At 35.4% G+C, this 19,168-nt stretch overlaps 1 protein-coding gene across 3 annotated transcripts; it reads left to right on the top strand.

The window, feature by feature from the left end:
• The first annotated feature begins 12,088 nt into the window (after positions 1-12,088).
• Positions 12,089-18,947, top strand: LOC123210489 (protein TIME FOR COFFEE-like). 3 transcript variants are annotated; one of them, XM_044628874.1, is made up of 13 exons: positions 12,116-12,520; positions 12,634-13,149; positions 13,272-13,429; positions 13,528-13,828; positions 13,920-14,325; positions 14,415-14,475; positions 14,561-14,632; positions 14,708-14,978; positions 15,093-15,159; positions 15,240-15,309; positions 15,581-15,952; positions 16,062-17,887; positions 17,921-18,947. In XM_044628874.1, exons 1-13 carry the CDS (start codon positions 12,421-12,423, stop codon positions 18,435-18,437), a joined length of 4,737 nt encoding a protein of 1,578 aa, XP_044484809.1. In that variant the 5' UTR covers positions 12,116-12,420; the 3' UTR covers positions 18,438-18,947. The 3 variants fall into 3 exon arrangements, with proteins under 3 accessions (XP_044484807.1, XP_044484806.1, XP_044484809.1); XM_044628872.1 differs by having other exon boundaries at positions 12,089-12,520; positions 16,065-18,947; XM_044628871.1 differs by having other exon boundaries at positions 12,092-12,520; positions 16,062-18,947.
• The last annotated feature ends 221 nt before the right edge of the window (positions 18,948-19,168 follow it).

Raw genomic sequence — 19,168 nt, 5'->3', positions numbered from 1 at the left:
AAAGATTTTTTTAGAGATTTGAATAGGGTTGGCTATAAACAAGCTATGTGAATATCTCGATTTGGTTAAAATTTAGCTTATAGCTCAATTCGAATTATATTAAACAATTATTAAAATAACATGATTTCATCAATTATCAAATAAAATAATATCGTTTAATTAATAAATCACGATTACAAACCCTGAATTGAACCCACAAACCCAAACCATAATTTGAACCATAAACTAGAGCTAAACTCGAACTGAATCATTTTTATTTAAATTAAACTCAAATTGCTCTTAATTTTGATTTAACAAACTTAAACTGAATTTGAACCGAACTATTTTATATTTGAACAAACTCAAACCAAGGAATATTTTAGTTTAACTTGATTTGTATCTACTGCATAATGTGAGAGGAAGAGTCAAATTAGTAGATAAAATGTCTAAGTTGAGTTGGTGAGTGAACACATGTACTTGATCTAATTAGATGAAATTAGGTATTCCAGGTTAGTTACACATCTTATTTAAATGTGGGATTGCATCTACTAAGCTTAAAACATTCTGGTTAACAAAAAAAAAAAGCTAATTTAACTTGTTTGTTAATGTTGGTGGGTAAGGTAAATAGAAAGGGTAAAAAGGTAAATTTACCATAAACGAAGGCTTGAGATTACTTGACACGAACTTAAAGTAGGGAAGACAATTATACCTTAATTATCAAGTCCTCCCATATGTAGAGGGAATTTTCTGATATAAACATAACGATGATAGATATCTTCTTGCCTCGCTATTTACTCAAATGTTCTTGACTAATTTACTAAAATATCCCATGAATATTTAAATAATTACTAAAATTACATTAATGTATAAAAGGCCAAAAGACTATTTCCCAACCAAGATTTGTTGGAATAATAAATTTTCGCCTTTTAAGATTCCAATGTCAAATTTCCACTCGTTATTCATTTTCATTAATGAATTTTGTTAAGTTAATTCACAGAAAAGTTATTTATATATATATTTTTCTATTTTTTTTTATTTTTTTCTCTTTTCCCCATATTATTTTTATTTTTCTCTTATTTTTTCTATTTTTTATTTGAAAAATTTTAAGGCAAATTGCAATTTTTACAAATACCAAGAGTGTTAATGATATTTTAGAGTTTTTTGGTAAATTCAGAAAAGTTTATAGTGTGTTTGAAAATTTTTAAATTTCAATATACTTTTCAATAATTTTAAAAATTATAATTACACGCCAAGTGAACTAACCAAAATATAATATTTTAAAATTGATTAGAGTTTTGTTATTTTTTAAAAATCTAGGCGATAAATTTTTAAACTGAAAGGATATAATAGTAATTTGATATTTATATTAAGTATTAATAATAATTTTATAATTTTAATAAAAATGATAAAACAATCACTTCCAATAAAATTTTACAAATTCACTAAATGAATTGGATAAGGGGTGAAATTTTGATTTTTTTAACTTAATTATGCTAATGTCATTTCAACAAACTTTGGGTGGGAAATAGTCATTTGACCAAAATTTTGGGTTTTTAGATGACAAGGATGATGCTTCGCCATCCTTTGTAGTGGTTAGATGGTCGTTCTTCATAATTGGATATGAAAAATGAGTGAAATGTGTTGGTTGTTGGCTAGAATAGTGATACTCTGAAGAAGGAAAATAAATTCTAAGGGTAAAATTTAAACTTTTCAAATTCTAAAAATAGGATAAAATATTAATTTTAAAATATAAGAGAAAATAATATTAATTTTTAAAATTTTAAGATTTAATGATAAAATAAATTTTACCTTTATAAAAATTTTAATAGTTATTAACTTATTGAAAAATGTTTAAGATTTTTGTGTCATAGGAGTGTTTTTAAACTTGGGTGGGACATAGTCCTTTGGCCTATAATTTATTTCTGCTAAACCCCGACTCTCTCTCCTCTCTTTTTCCTCTTCCATGCCCCTCTTTCTTTTCTCCTTATCATGCTTGTTCTTTTAATATCAAAGGTATATTGATGATAGCTTTGCATGGTTCTTGATTGATGTGTTGTGACAGGAACTTAATCCTATTCGTCTGCAGGCAGTTGGAGACGCCTTTAACAGATTGAAAATGCCTTGTAAATCATCATCATCATCATAGAAACGAAAACAGAGAAATAAATAAAATAAATAAATTGAAGAATGGACTTCACAGATGAATGGAAGTCCCAGTTCCCGGTAGGCAAAATTTGTACGCCGCCGCTTCTTATTCCAGGTTCAGCTTCAAGTTCCACTCTTGGCCCTCTTTTCTTCAATCCAAATCCTGAATCTCTAACTCTTCTCTTCTCTTTTTCCTCCGTTGCTTTCTCCTATTCCACAGCTTTCCCTCCCTTCATTCATCTCATCGTCTCCCCAAAATGACGCTGTCTGCTGTGTCCCACAACCGTCTTCAGTTTCTTCATTGCCCTTTTAATGGCACTGTCATTGTGTTCTTTTCCACTGGTTATAAGCACGACCAAGTTGGGTTTTTGGTGGTTTTGGCGAAGGAATCTGGTTTTGATGTTTTGCGTGATGAAAATAATGGTGTTTTTGTAGCCAGGAATGGGTTCAATCACCAGATATGCAGGATTTTGTTTAACTCTGTTGGGGATGTCTTGGATTTTGAAGGGACATCTTCAGTTAATATTGGTTACTTGTTAGCTTTTACAATGCATTCGGTTCATTGGTTTAGTGTTAAAGCTAGTAGAGCTAGTGTAAAACCTGCTTTGAGTTATTTGGGCTTTAAGCTGTTTAAGAGTTGCTCCGTTATGAGTGCTTGCTGGAGCCCGCATTTAACTGAACAGAGTGTGGTTTTGTTACCAAGTGGTGCTTTGTTTCTGTTTGATTTGGATGATTGTGTTAGAACTTCAAAAACAAATACATATTTTAAAGGGAAGAGGTTGAGAGTGCAGTGGAATGAGGACTCGGATGGCTTACAGAATTGTAAATGGATAGGTTGTGAGTTCAGTTGGCATCCCAGAATCTTGATTGTTGCTCGACCTGATTCGGTTTTTTCAGTTGATTTAAGGTCAGATGACTGTAATATTAGTTTGTTAGCTAAGATTGATATGCTTAGTTTATATGCTCCAGTTGAAAAGGAGCAGTTCCATGCAATTTGTAAAGTGGGCTCTGATGGTTTTAATTTTGTTTTAGCTTCTGATAGTTTGTTGGTCCTCTCTGATGTGCGTAAGCCTTTGATGCCGGTGTTGCAGTGGCTCATGGACTTGATAAACCAAGCTATATTGACTCGCATTGATGGTCTGAGCTGAGATCAAACTCAAGGGGTGATATGTATGAATGGGCAAATAAATGGGGTCATCGCATTATCTTGGGATCTTTTTGGACATGTGAATTTCGTCTTTTTTGTTATGGACCTCCTTTATGCATGGAAACTCCCTACAGATTTGTTGTTGTCAGGACGTGGTTGTTGGTGTGGAACTTGTCTTCTAAGAAAAGAGTTTTTGAAAGATGATCTTCCTAAATGGGCTCATTGGCAGCAGAAAGAAGACATGGTTTTGGGATTTGGCATACTAAACAAGGATTTTTCTACCTGCATCCGTGAACTAATTGAAATTGGTGGGTTCACTTTGATTAGGTTAATGCCCTCGGGGAAAGTTGAAGCACAAAGATATTTTGCCTTATGGGATGGGGTAAAAAAATTAGATCTAGTCCATGGAAATTCATTGTTACATTCAGAAAATAACTTATTATGTTCTAGAGGGGATGGAAATTACAAATTTCCCAAAAGATAGATGTATTTGAAACTTGACTATCTTTATGGGCATTTGAATGGTAATCTTATTGAAGTTCTGGATTCCAAATTGAAAAATCCTTTTAATAATCTACAAGAGAAAGTGTCTTTCAAAGTAGACTTCCATGAAATCCTGCGTGAGAAGCTGAAAGTTTGTGGTTTGAGACTTTGAGTTGATTTAGAACATCTCCTGCCATTTCTGTTGTTTTTAATGACATAAGCTTGCCAGCGAGCGCTCGTGAGGTTGCTTTGAGGAGAATGTGGGTTGGCTAGCCAATGGAACTTTTACAATTGGCCTTTTCCAACTATACTGAAGTTCTTAAAGTACTTGAGGATCAGAAGAAGATGTCTTTGGAATTTTTAGTTGTTCCAGACCTGCCCCAGTTGCCACCTTTTTTCCTAAGGAAACCTTCATGCCGCAGCAATAAGTGGACACAGAAAGTGCAGCGTGATGATGCCCTTGTAGGTCCTGTTCTTCCACTCCCTATTCTTGTTACACTTCATGAATTCCGTAATGGTTCTCCATATTCTAAAGAAGAAGCCAGCAATTTCTCATCAGAGGCAGAAATTAATCTTCAGTGTGAGGAAGTTATGCAGGTGGCCCATGAAATGGCTGTATCAGATTCTAGCATTGATTTTCATGATGAACATGCTGTCTCCCTTGCTGATTACAGAGATGAGACATGGGTTGACTCTCGAAAACCAAAACCTTTTTTTTACTACCGTCATCAGGCACTTAGAAACTGTGTTAACAAGGATGAAAAATTTTTCAATTTGATTTCCAAAGTGGCCAAGTCTGAGCCTTGTCCTAAAGATAGAGTGGATAGTGTTACTGTAGATCTGGGTGATGATCTTTGCCCTATTGATTTGAAGTCTGATACTAATATTATTAACCATACGCCTCCTGAATCAAAAGCTTACAGTATCATTAACAGGCAGTTGTTAAGATGGCAGGAAGGTTTTTCACCGTATAAAGATTTCTGTACTCAGTTCAAGCTCAGAGAAACTTCAAAAGTGACTGTTTTGAATTTTTGTATTTTGACTTTTATTTACATTTTTTATTATCAGAATGTATAACGAGCTTATATCAAGTAGCATTGCACAAGGTAGGCCTTTTGCATCTAAAACATCATATGTGAAACTTCTGCGGTAGGAACAATGATTTGGAATTAGTTTCTGTTTTGGTTTAAGTAAATTGTTCGTCGTTTTCTTAATTTACTGTTAATTGGGCAGCTCTGTTAAGAGGGAGACACTGAAGCTCACTGAGACATTCTTGGACAAGGCTGAAGATCCACCCCAGATCGGAAAACAGTTTGTGCCCCAAGTGATGGATCCTGTCCTTGGTGTCTATGCTAGGAACTTACCTGACACACCTTTAATTCATTAATGAGTTGTGGCAGAGATATTCTTAAACTATCTGTCGTTTATTTTCCTGTAAGGTTGAATTAGACTGATGGATTCTTTGTGGCATGAGGAGGCTGTCTTGTTTTCTGACTAATCTCTATAAGATGTCATATTTTCCTTGTTTGAATCTTATGGTGTTCTCCCCTCTTGTTTGAAGGTACAAGAGTGCAGTGATAGATGGTGTGACTCGAATATTTGAAGCCATTTTCCGGTGCACACTGGAGGTGAGGATACATGTTTATGTGATAGGCCAAAGGACTGTTTCCTACCTAAGTTTTATTGTCAGGGCAAATATACATTTACAGGGTTTGAAAAACCTAAAGTCCCATTCATAGTCTAATATTCATTAAAACTTTTTATGAGAGGTAAGGGTAAAATCATTATTTTACCACTAAACTCTAAAACTTTAACAATATATATCATTTTCTCTTTTTAGTTTGGAGAACTAACAATTTTCTTTTAGGATTAAATTTTGAAAAAATCACTTGTCCCCCCTAAAGTTTCAAAATCCTCCTACCATTTTTTGACGACCTGCTCTGACCAAGCCATCTCCTTCCTCTGCTGTCAACGATGGATAACAACACCTTATTAGTGCAATCCACCAACGACGAAGCCTTCGTTGTCCCAACTGCCTTCATTGCTAGTGGAGTGCACAGGTAAGGTGTTATAGTCCATTGTTGACTGAGGAGGAAGTAGATGGCCTCACCAGAAAATGGAAGGAGGATTTTGAAACCCTAAGAAGGAAAAGTGATTTTTTTCAAAACCTAAACTTGGGAAAAAATTGTTAGTTTTTTAAACTAAGGAGAGAAAATGATATAAATTATTAGGATTTAGTGATAATATGATGATTTTACTCTTATTTTTAATAGAAAATTTTAACGGATGTTAAGTCATGAATGAGATTTTGGATTTTTTAAACCTTGTAGGTGTGTATTATCTTGACAATAAAACTTAGGTGGAAAATGCTCCTTTGGCCTTACACGATATTAACTTTTGCGTTAAAAAGACTATTTTCCACCATTTACCTATTTTGGTTTTATGGTTTAGTTCTGGACAAAGTAATACTCCTTTTATATATGTCTGAGCTGCCATTTGATTTTTGTACTCTTTTTTGCTTAAAGGAGATTGCTTTTGAAAGTTTGCATTGTTGCCACATAACCAGATTATTTCTTTCCAGAGGTTTAATTGACAAATCTGTTTGCTGTGCAGATAATAGCCAAAAATTTTAAAGATTACCTGGAGCATAGACTTAAGTTCTTTTCATTGCCTCATGTTCATCTGGATTAGTAAGACTGCAGAGCGTGTCAACCTGGATTAGTACATAGTCAACCTGTGATGGCGTCAAGACTGCAGAGCGTGTCAGCCTGAAAATAATACCATTAGAAACAACAACAGTTGATCAGAACAATCTGTAAAGCTTAAATATGATTAATTTTGCTAATGACTGAATAACATTTTACGAATCAAAGGAGGAAAACAGTGAGTAGCAAATGATACCAAAAGCTATCTATTGAGATTAAAATGCTCAAAATCATATAAACCCCATATAAAAAGTTTATACTTTCTAATGTAAAATCAAAGTCTCATATCTGACATTTGAGATTTTAATAGTTGACAGTGCTTCTCCCTTTGTTTTTATTGGCTTTGTGTAGGGTATTTTAGAATGCTAATGTAGGGCGTTATACTAAGTCGGTAGAGTCATTTTTCGGGTTTTACTGGATCCGGCTTGATATATTTTGGATTCATTGATGATGGCTGGAAATCTGACTCTCTGTTTAGATGGCTCAATTTGAAGTGTTGACTCAATCCTTAGGTGTTGGTAAAATGCCCTGTGTCTTTGTTTCATGTCTTTTTCTTTTTCCCAAAATTTCCGCTATTTTCCCTTTTTTTTTTTTTTTATGCAGTTCTTGATATTCATCCGTTTATACTAGGGTTAGATTCGAACCGAGTCAAGCTTGACTCAAGCTCATTTTGGGCTCGAGGTCGAGCCCGAAACGAGCTTGGCTAAGCCGAGCTCGAGCTGGCTCGAGTTGACTTGGTATATATTTTTTTAAAATTTTTTATTCAAAACGACATCGTTTTAATTAATATATATTAAAAACGACGTCTTTTTGATAAGAAAAAACAAGCCGAGCCAAGTCAAAACGAGCCAAACCGAACACGAGCCGAGCTCGAGCCGCTCATATATGAACCGAGCTGAGCTCGGCTCGAATCCAGCCCTAGTTTATACTTTCTCTCTTGGAGATTTTCCTTTACATTTGCCCACCTTTTAGATCCTAACTTTATTGAATGCTAAGTTGATAATCCAATTGCACAAAAGTAGATGGTGTGAATCTGAGCTACTTTGTGTTCAGTTTGAATAAGTTTAACTCAAGTTAAGATAGTTTCTATTTGAGTTTGAGTCAAATTAGTTCAAATCGATCTTGAATTGACCATTGCTTGAATTCATATCGAATAGAATCCAACCCTATTGGAGAATTTTGTTTTTCCAATATTTTCAATTTGTTGAAAATTTAAAATAATAATAAAATTTATAATTGGTATCTAAATGAGTATTTATTATAACTATAAAAAGTATGTATATCTATTTTAAGTATACAAATAGATACTCATTTAATATATATTATTATGTGATTAAATAATTTTGATTTAAAAATAAAATAACATTTAATTATATAATAACACATATAAATATATATTTATTTTTGTACTCAAAATAAATACATATAATATAATATTTTTATTTTTAATTTAAAATATTTAATTATATAATAATATATTAATATTTATAACGCTCAAAAGCACGTATGTAATACAAATAGGTGAACATAATAAAGAAATGAATAAAATTGAAGCCTTACACTAGAATGGGCTGGCTCTTCACTCCTTCCAACTCCAATTGTTTGGCCCATATGCTCTTTATAACTGGAGATAAAATCTTCCCATCTTTGATAATCCATTGGTGTCTTCTTCTTAGGGTTAGATTCGGTAATCAGCTTAAGATCAGTTTGAATTTAAAAGGTTAAAATTAAAATCAATTTGATAATGATGAGTTGAATAGATCGGTATTTGAACCCGATTTAATTTTATAAAAAAAAAATCCAATTTTATCCCTAATTGAAACTTAATTTGTTCAATATGATTTGTTATCCGAACTATAGTAGCATTTTGTTTTAATTTTATGAATGTAAATCAAAGTCAAATTGCTTAATATGCAACCATAAAAGTTTCAAGTTTATTTGTATTTCAATAATATTTAGAAAGCATAAACACAAGAATGTAATCGAATTAAATGATTTTTGGTTTGAGTTTAGTTCGGTGACAAAAAACAGAACTTAAGTTCGAGTTTAGGCTCTAAAATCTATATAGGAATAATTTATGTGATCTTGACTTGAAAAAAATTATTTTAAATCCCAAAATTTTCTAAAAGGTCATTTAAATCTTGTAACTTATATATTTGTCAAATACCTTTACATTCAAGATGATACGATAAAAATTTAGAGGTTTATGACATCATTTGAAGCTTCGAAAGTTTTACTGATATTTTATAGGAGTCAAGTCTTAAGTTCGCAGGCTTACTAAGACAACTGAAAACAAGCTCAAGCTTAGCTCAATACGAGCCATGAGCAATTTGCAATCGACTTGACTAGTTTACACTCCTACACAAACACCCATTTCACATATAAATGCAAATATTTTATGTTGTGAAAATCTACTAATTTTATTTTTTTTAAATATTGAATTGCTAATTTTTAGACTTGACAAAACGAGTAACTTGCTGAAAAATGGATATGGGTCTTAGATTTTTAGACCTATACTACCGGATAATATATTTTTACAAGTGAGTTAGATGTGTCCATGTGTCACCCGTTATTTTTTACTATTTATTTTCTTCTTTCTGTTCAACATCAAATTTACAATATATTCAATACAAATTTTATTTATTTTTTTTCTCTTGACATGAAATGAATTTAAATTCATCATAAATTTAAATAATTTTTATATTAAAAACAAATTTAAATAATTTAAATAATAAACGCTTTATTATAAATATTTATTCTATGTTTAATGTTAAAATCCTTTAAATATATATATATATATATATATATATATATATATATATATATATATATATATATATATATATAATTATATGATAATATATTATCTATAAATTTAAATTATATAATAAAAATATGTATTTATAGTTTTATTATATATATATAATTTTTTTTTTAGTAATACATTTAAAATTTAGAAAAGAATTACACTTTAAGTTGAGTCGCACGTAGGGGTAACTCCATGTGGCATTCACACGTGCATTGTGATTTAAATTAAAAGGACAATTTTGTGAGCACGAGAGAACTTGTCGTGTGCCTCCACTTTAACCAATCAATTTATTTATTAACCTCCGCCTATTGGGAAGACCCAACAAATGATTTATTATAATACTAAATAATTTAGATTTTCAATTAAATATATTTAATAATTAAATTATTTCACTTAGTAGCCTTCAAAGTCTCGGGACTCATGAAGAGCAAATAGGTGTAAAAGTCACTGTAAGATTACACACGCTTTGTCCCACTCCGTGGACTTTTCACATATTCCGTTCCGTTAAGAATGGTAAGCTAAAGATTAGATTTCTAATTTATCTTTTATTATTATTTACGTAAAAGATTATGATATAAATAATTATTATATATATTTAAATATAATAAAAAATTAATATATTATCTTATTTAAATAATTTAGATATAATTATTTTAAAATATTTTCAATCTTATTTATTATATTAGTCAAAAATAAAAATTTTTATTCTAAAAATTTAATATCTAAAGAAAAAATAATATCTAAATATTTATTATAATTATATTTTTATTTATTAATTTTTAAGAATAAAACACATTTATTTTTAATTAATATTATAAATAACATAAAAAAATATTTTAAAATAATTATACCTACAAATATTTAAATAAAATAATATATTAATATTATTTTGTTATCTCTAATAAACACAATAAATATTTATACTTATTAAACTTTACGGAATTTTATCAAATATAATAATTATTTATATTTTATCTTTACGATAATTTTTTAATTTTGATAATAAAATATTATTTAAACTTAACGCATCTAAAATAAAGATAATAATTATATTATCTTTTATATTATTTATCACATTAATATTAATAATAAAAAGTTAATAAAATATTTTATTATTAACCAATTAAATATAATAATATTAATATTTAAAAATAAATTATTAAATAATCTATTAATATAATGAACCAAATGCCACCTAAAGTAGCAAAGGACTACTCTCATAAGTTATTTCTTATTATTAAAATTATATTGTTTGCTTCATTTGATAATAAAAAATTATTTAATATTTTATTATCAGGCAATTTTATTATTATATAGGAATGATTTTTACTTAAATATTAAAATTTTGTTAAAATTTTAATCATATTTAATATATTTAATTTAACATATTAAAGCGAACCAAACAAAATAATTTGATAAATTACTAAAACATTAGCAAAAGTAGTTAATGACGGCTAGGGTTACGTATACAGTCATAAGGCATCCACGTCGGAGGTATGACGTAGCATTGAAAGGATACAGGTGTCAGCCAATGGGATTTAACGATAGCGAGGGAATGAACAACTCATAAAGCGACAAAAGGGAGGAGAAAAGGGTCCATTACGGTGGGTCAACATTAATTGGGGCCAAGTCTGACGTGGCCTTTTTTGTCTCCTAAATATATATATTTTTTTGTTGGGTATAGTAGAGTTACAGCGTCGATTTATCAGAATTGAAATTTCTTCCAACTGCCACGTCAGGACATTGTCAACACAGGCTTGTTAAGTTATCGTTTCCCCTTCTTAACAAAAAGGTGTTCGCCTTACAGCCAGATCCGAGGCGACAACGATCAGTATCATGACACGTGGCTTAATGTTTTACTACCACGACCCGAAATCATATGCCACGTTGGATTACGTAGATAATGTGAACCCCGCCATAAGCGCGTGGACAGAAATGAGGGAAATATCGGTTACACTTTTTTGAAATTTCCCCTTTAACTGAGCCTGAAATTTTGACCGGGCGAGTGGGTTTGTTCCGTTAAACTTTTTTATTTTAATTTACATGTGGGACCGTTACACGTCACCACAAAACGTGACAAATAGGCCAACGCGAGGAAATGATTTCTACACTGGCAGCTAAGTGGGGTCCACATTTCTCGGAACTTCCGTGACCGTGACTCTGAGTTCTTTTCAACTGCCGTTCCTTAAACATCAGCCGTTGATTGGGTGCATCTTACGGTATAGATTAGGCGCGCTGATCGACATGCACGGGGCCGCTTAGTTCGGTGCCAACTCGGACTTGTTTTTGTGTTGGAATCTGTTTGCCACGTGTGATAAATATAACCGTCGGTATGTGCTCTTTTATTTGAAAATACAGATCGTATCCATTGATTTCCCGATTATGTTGTATTCATGTGGGGCAGGGTGAGTCCATTCAAAAAATATATTATTTAACTCTACGTAATAATAATAATAAATTAAATAAAATAAAAACGTGGAACCGGAAATAATGAACTTGACCGGTTGGAACGATAATTTGTGCGGTCAACGTTACTTTTACCAAGGTCTCTGACAACGGGTTAACCGGCTAAAGCCAGTCACCACATCTCTCAGAAGATTACGGGACAATCATAATATTTAAAATTAAATAATTTATTACTAAAAACAATTTTTATTTTGTTTGTTAGAATATTCTACCAAATCGGTACTAGTGAGTAAACTCGGAAGCTTGAGGGGGAAGAAAAAGGCTGACACTTGGAGATAATGTCCAGAAAAATAAATAAATAACCTACTTATAACATCCAATCCAACGCTCCAGATTTTGCCATGTCGGTTTTCGGAAATATCCACCGGTAGATTTTTAGAGACATTAACGGTGGCGATGAAAGCATGTGATAAAGGCATTAATCGGGGCCGTTGAGCAGGCTTGTGAGTAGAGTGAAATAGCTGAAAGAGGAGAAAAAGAGAAGAAAGAGGGAGGCGGAAACGAGCAGCGAGAGAAAGATCTGAGAATATTGAATCAGTTAACTAGCTTGAAATAGCTCGAAACGTTCAAATTCCGGTGACTGTAAGTCCGTTTCGGGTAAATTATGACACTTTTCCGGTGATGCGAGGTGAGATTAGTGTTGAAGACGTTTGTGAGTTGTCACTACGAAGCCAATCCAAACACAAATGGATAGAAGCAGAGAAGCGAGAAGAGGTGTTACTTTGGCAGCTTCAAATGGTTTGTCAAGAAGGAGATACAGAAGTAGCAGTCTCAGAGACTCTCCAGGTCTTATTTCTCGGCAGATCTAACTCATTTCAACCGGAAACGTCTATTTTTTTTAATTGATTCCGACGTGTTTTCCTTGATATTGAATTTATGGTTTTTTTTTTTTAATGCAGAAGAAGACGGTCCATTGGAGTTGCAGGAAACGGCTAGGTTAAGAGATCGAAAGAATAATCGAGACCGTGACCGTGATAGAGACAGATATCGAATGAGTAGGAGTAGCAAGAGAAGGAGAAGCGATAAATTTATTCGCGGAACCAATAGGGATGATGGAGGGGATGACAGTTCAGAGGAGAGTGTAAATGATGATGAAGAAGACGATGATGACGATGGAGGTGGAGTTGGAGGTGGAGGTGGAAATTCTTCTATAAGGGTTCTCCCGGCCAATCCATCAACATCAACATCGTCGATGTTGAATCATCATAATCAGCATCATCATTACAATCATAATAGTAATAGCCACAGTAATAATCATAATCATAATAATAATCACAACAGTCGGAAAAGTTTTCCACCTCCGGCCAAAGTTTTTAGAACCGCGTCGATGGCTACAACTGCCACGACCACCACCTCTACTTGGAAAGCCGCCGATGAGATGATTGGTGTGTCGGTGCCTAGAAAAGCTCGGTCAGGTATAGAGGTGGAAGAGATTATTGTTCTAAATTTAGCTGATGGTTTTTACATTTCTTCATTTGTTTCCATTTTGTTGGATTTGTGATTTGTAAATTTTACTAATTAATTCCCGACTCTGCAGTCTCTACAAAAAGGTCCCATGAATGTTGGACTTCAACTGGTGGTGGAGAACAAATACACAGACAAGCGTCATCTTCACCTGTGAGGACGAGTGTTGCGACTGCGTTGGCTACTCCCACACCGGTTGAGCCTTCCAATTTTTCAGTTCGGAAGAAGGTGGTCAGTCGTTTTACAGATGTTTTGCCTTCTGTTCTTGTTCTTGAAGAAAATGATATACCGTGGTTCTGGCTAATGTTTATTTGGTTTTTTTGTTGCAGAAACCTAGCGGACCCAAACTAAAGCCACCAAAATCGTCCAGCAACAAGCCATCGTCGGCTCAGGACGAGATCGAGATCGAGATCGCGGAAGTTTTATACGAGATGATGAGGCAACCACTGGGTCCATCTAAGCAAGAAATTATAGGGGATTTTAATTCGAAAGAGATTAATAATAAGTCCACAAGTGACTCTAAATCTCGAGTTTCTTCTCCGATCTCGAATTCCCCATCTACACTCCCTCAGTCATCTTCAGTTTTGCCCACAAATTCTAGCTCTTCAACTGCTCCCATGTCTGCTATTGGTGAGTTTGTGTTTTTCTAAGTCAGAAAGCTTATTTATTTATTTTAAGGTTAAAATGTTGATGAAATTTTGTGGTTGTGTTTAATTTGCAGCTCCGAAGAGGAAGAAGCCACGACCTGTTAAACACGAAGATGATAATCTTTTGTCGTTTACGGTGCGTAATGTTCCCATTTCGTCTACTACAAACGTTGAGATGGATCAATCTTTTAAGACAGAAACTTGTTCGTCGAATTTGGAGAAGAATTCGGGATCTGCAGCAGCTGTGAACGGTTCAACTTCGTACGATTTGGTGAACTCTCATGTCGCTGAGACGAACCTTGAGTCGGTTAAGCCAGAGAACAACGTTTTATTGCCGGATTCAAAGGTTTTGACTGAAGAATCAGAGTGTGGAGGAGATGTCACGTTGGCAAAAGACGGGCCTCAGTCTCCTCAGAAGGAATCTACTGCTAGTCTCAGATTAGATGATGATTGTAGAGACAATTTAACAGTTACTAAAGCGTGAGTTAAAAACGTTCTAACTCTTATCTTTTTCTTCTTTATTCGATGTTTACAATAATTTTGTTGATGGATTCGAGTTCTGTTTTTAGGAACTCAACGACATCTGAAATTGAGAACCAGCGAGAAGAAAAATTCCAGATAGATCTGATGGTGAAGATTTATTTTTCTTTTTTCTTTTTCCTTTTTGACCTATTTTATTTGGAGATACGGGATTTTAATTTAATTTTTTTTTAAGGCTCCACCTCCATCCAGATTATCACCTGAGAGGGACGGTGAGATTGACCGTGAGGCCGTTGATGTTCAAAAGGTGAGTGGCCCACTTCCTGACTCTGTATCAGCATAAGTTTCTGTGAGAAATTAATAGGGTTTGTACCTGTTGCAGGAAATGAAGCCTACGGTAGAAGAGGATGAGAAGGTAGTCAAAACTGTCAAAGAAGATGTAGTTACTGATGGTGAACCAAAGAAGGCAAAAGCCATAGTAGAAGAAAGTGAATCCCCGAAGCCAGTTGTTGGTAAGGAGAGGAACATTGACCTCCAGCTTGATTTGGAGAAGAGTGATCAAAATAGTGGTACTGTTAGTTTGGACGGCAATAAGCTGCAACAGCATGTCCAAAAGCAGCAGCAACAACCGCCGACCGTCCCTGAGAAAAATGGTAATATTAACTTTTTCTGCTAGTTTCTTCTTTGAGTTTCTTGGAGGACATTTCCTTCTCTTGAATCTTCTTTCTTGGTTTCTGATTAATTAATTTTGATCTTTATATTTCCAGCTCATTCTACTTCTTTACCTTTGCCTCTGACTATGGCTAGTTGGCCTGGTGGACTTCCTCCTATGGGGTACGGTCTGCTACTCTGTTTCATCTAAATTCAGTATTTTGGATTTTCTTCTCTGGATATGAATCTATTTCTATGGGCAGATATATGGCCGCACCTTTACAAGGACTTGTATCCGTGGATGGTAGCGCTGTCTCTTCTGCTGCCATGCAGGTATGTCAATATGTCTTTTCTTTGAGCAATGTTATGTGTACACATTTTTGGTACACAATTTGGGTACATAGATAACCTAATATCATGTAATTAGTTATTACTTTATCTTTAATTCAAAATTTTCTACTTATATAACACATCATCTGTATATATAAATTGTGTATCAAAAGTGTATGCATAGTTTTATTGTTTTTGTTTCTGGTTGTTTAAATTCTTTTAAGTGACTGGAGCCCTTGCCCTTTCTCTTATAAATATATTTACTTCTTTGCAGCCTCCAAATTTGTTGTTTTCTCAACCCAGACCAAAGAGGTGTGCAACTCATTGCTACATTGCCAGGAACATACACTATCTCCAGCAATTTACAAGGATGAATCCTTTCTGGCCAGCCGCTGCTGGTTCTGCTTCACTGTATGGGGCAGCAGCTTGCAATCTCAATGTCGTGGCTCCATTGGAGTTGCACGGAACCACTTCAGGTAAAGGTGTGAACAATGCACAAGATAAGGGGCAGGGTTTGGCAATATTTCCTGGCCCTACTGGAAAAGACAGCAAAGGTTCTCAACATGCCAACACAATTGATGCAGCGCAAAGAAAGCAGGTTTTGCTTCAGCAAGCTCTACCGCCTGGAGCTCCTAGTAATATACTGGTGCAGATCTTCTCTTCAAATTGTACTTTCCAGTTGTTTAATTTTCTTTTTGTATTTTTGTATTATTGTTATTTTCAAAATGGGTGCCATTTGGTATTTTCAATTTCAGCAGGCTCCTGCTTTTATCTTCCCATTGAGCCAGCATCAAGCTGCTGCTGCAGCTGCTGTCCGACCTGGATCTGTCAAGTCTCTTCCAGCTGCTGGTAATGCTGCTTCATCAAGTGGGTTGAATTCTGTCTCAGTGAGTGCCACTGCAACAGCAGGAGCTGGAGCCACAGCAATGGGCTTCAACTACCCAAATATACCATGCAATGAGACACAAGCTCAGTACTTAGCAATTTTGCAGAACGGTGCCTACCCATTTCCTATGTCTGGTCACATAGGAGCAACTCCTGCTCATAGAGGAACCCATGCTCAGAGTATGCCATTCTTTAGTGGGTCCTTCTATTCTTCTCAAATGCTACATCCTTCTCAGATTCAGCAGCAACAACCACTACCCACTCAGTCACACCAAAGCCAACAAGGTCATCAGAACGCCAGCATTTCAAGTGGTTCCTCTTCATCCCAAAAACATTTACAGAACCAGCACCCAAGGCTGCATATCAGTGGCAGTGGTGGAGCCTTGCAAGGTTTTCCTGCTCCAAAGAACCAGCCTTCTCAACAACTGCAACTGCAGCCAAGGCAGCAACAGAAAAACCAACAGGTTCCTCATCAATCTCGCCAGCTTGAGAATGAAATTGGTGGTGAAGAGAGCCCATCAACAGCTGATAGCCGAGGGTCCCGTTCAAATATGAGTATCTATGGACAGAATTTTCCAGTGCTATCATACTCACCAAACTTTGCTTTGAGGACTACTACTTCAATGGGAGGTGCCACTAGTTTGAGTGGTCATCATGGTGAAAAGAAGCCTCAGCAACAGCTACAACAGCAGGGTACCAATTCTGGAGTTGAAACTATAACGCCTCAAACTTCGACATTTGCTTCTATTAATGGCACTACAGCTCCTGGCCTCGACCTTTCTACCATTGCACAGAATCCTGCTATTCTTCAGAGCTATCAGTATTTGGCAGCTGCCCAGGCAGCACAGCAGAAAAATAATTACCATGTCGCAGAACAGGGGAAAGCTGGAGGTAGTGACACCTCTAATGTGGAGGAAGAAAGAAAGCCAATGGCGGGAAAACCACTGGCAACTGTTGGGCAGTCCATTGCTTTTTCTAGGCCAGATTTAACTGATGCATCAGTTTCCACTATGACAGGCAATACGGTCCTTGATGGCTCAACTCGAAGTCTAAACCTTGTTGCTGCACCTGCCCGATCTGCTTCTGTTATGCCTGCTATTAGAAATGATAATGCATCTGCTGCACAGCAGCAACTGCAGCGAAGTCAACAGCAGCAGCAAATTATTCAACTTCAGAAGCAGCAGCAATTTGCAGCTGCTGCTACTCGAAGCAAAACATCAGCTACAAGCAATGGAATTGTTTATTCTGACCACCTACAACCTTCAGCATCTATAGCTGCAAAGTTCCCTGGTGCTTTATCTGTTTTCCCCCAAAATATTGTCCAAAATAACAGCAGCTCGGCACAGTCTCCTCAGTGGAAGAATTCTGGTAGGACAAGCGCCTCTCAAGTTAGTTCACAAGCTCTTGCTCCATCAACAACATCATCACACAGAAACCTTCCCCAACAGCAAGGCAGAACCCAGCAGAGCCACACACAAATATCATTTGCTGCTAACTCCAAATCATCAGCGGCAACACAGGGTCAGCCACCATCTGGTAATAACCAGTGTGCATCTCCTCCAATGCTAGTTGGTTCACCAACTTCTGTTTCCAAGACTAGTGGTGGTGGAAGCCCGAAGACTAGTGCAACGGTGTCCACAGGTAACAAAAGTGGCCAAGCTTCCTCGTTTTCATCGCAGCAGAACAAGAATTCACCATCTATGCCTAGCAGGAAGCCATCTCCTGTTACATCAATACTTGGAAACCCCAGCATCACCTCTTCAGGAAATGGAGTTAAGCCTCAAATGTCAGAACAGCAGCTGCAGCAACAGCAAATATCAAAGCATTCAGTTCAGCAAGCCCCACTGTTATTCCCTAATCCATATATGCAAGCCCCACCTCAAAATTTTTCAAGTACAACTTCATCTACCTCGGCTGCCAGTGGGTTTTTCATGGTAAGACACCATGACCAACAACGGCTGCCTGGCTCTTCAGGGACTTCCTCAGCTGGGATGCTATCACTGTGCCCTCCAGTTACTCATTCTAACACCAGCACTTCTGATCCTGCCAAGGCTGTTGCTGCTGCTACTAATATGAAAGGTGGTCCCTTAACATCTCCGGGTCTTATACATCCTGCCAGTTTTGCAAATTCACAGACCTCCGGAAAGCCACATCAGTCTTTTCCTCCTGGTTTCCCATATGTTCATGCTGTTCCCACAGCAGTTCAAGTGAAGCTAGCAGAGCAGAAACAACCCACGGGTGAGTAGAAATGTCCCTTGGTGCCTTCTGGTTAGATGAGTTTGAGGATGTGAACGAACTTTTGAGGCGGACAGGGATTTCTTTCTGCAAGGAGAAACGAACACTGGATCAAACATCAAAGCTCTATTCAAGACTCAACATTTGGATTGATTGCAACAGAAATCGAAACAGTTGGGATACTTTGCAAATGTGTATTGAGGTATGTACACTTGTGTTTATAATCTGACAAGGTTGGTGTTGAAGCCTAATTATAAATTTTTGATTGGTTTTGATGGTGGGAGAAGATGAGAGGATGGTTTGTAGAAGGAAAAGAAAAGGGAAAAGTGAGAAAAAGATTAAAAGAAATAATCCCCTTTACTTCATTTTGGAGGGGTGTGATGGGGGGTTTTTTATTTTATTTTAAAATTTTTTGTTGACATATATATGCAGGGAGGGTGTATATGTATGTATATGTCGGGCACATATGAGATCAACCCTCAAAATTTTTTGAATTTAATATTTTTCTGATGCCCCTATCATTTTTACCTTGTTTGATGGTGAATCTTAATAATTCAAGGAAGATGCTGACTGCCCTGTTATAAATGGGGTGATGATGATTAGGAAAGTGTTGGGCAAATTTGAGGCTAGCTTCGTGTTGTTGTGGGCCATGAGCGTGCATTGAGATTTAGACTTGAGCCTACACCTTTTTTCATTTTAAAGGAGAAACTTTTTCTTAAATAGGGATATTTTCCTTTACTCT

Source organism: Mangifera indica, chromosome 3, assembly GCF_011075055.1.
Source record: "Mangifera indica cultivar Alphonso chromosome 3, CATAS_Mindica_2.1, whole genome shotgun sequence".
Classification (NCBI taxonomy): domain Eukaryota; kingdom Viridiplantae; phylum Streptophyta; class Magnoliopsida; order Sapindales; family Anacardiaceae; genus Mangifera; species Mangifera indica.
Note: the sequence above shows the minus strand (reverse complement) of the source record. Positions and strands in the feature narration are given on the sequence as shown.

Bases quoted from the DNA above. Each gene is read 5' to 3' on its own strand.
- LOC123210489 (XM_044628871.1), top strand. From the start codon at position 12,421: ATGGATAGAAGCAGAGAAGCGAGAAGAGGTGTTACTTTGGCAGCTTCA. The intron at 14,326-14,414 runs GTGAGTTAAAAA...TTCTGTTTTTAG, and splicing joins AATTTAACAGTTACTAAAGC to GAACTCAACGACATCTGAAA. The intron at 15,310-15,580 runs GTATGTCAATAT...ACTTCTTTGCAG, and splicing joins TCTCTTCTGCTGCCATGCAG to CCTCCAAATTTGTTGTTTTC.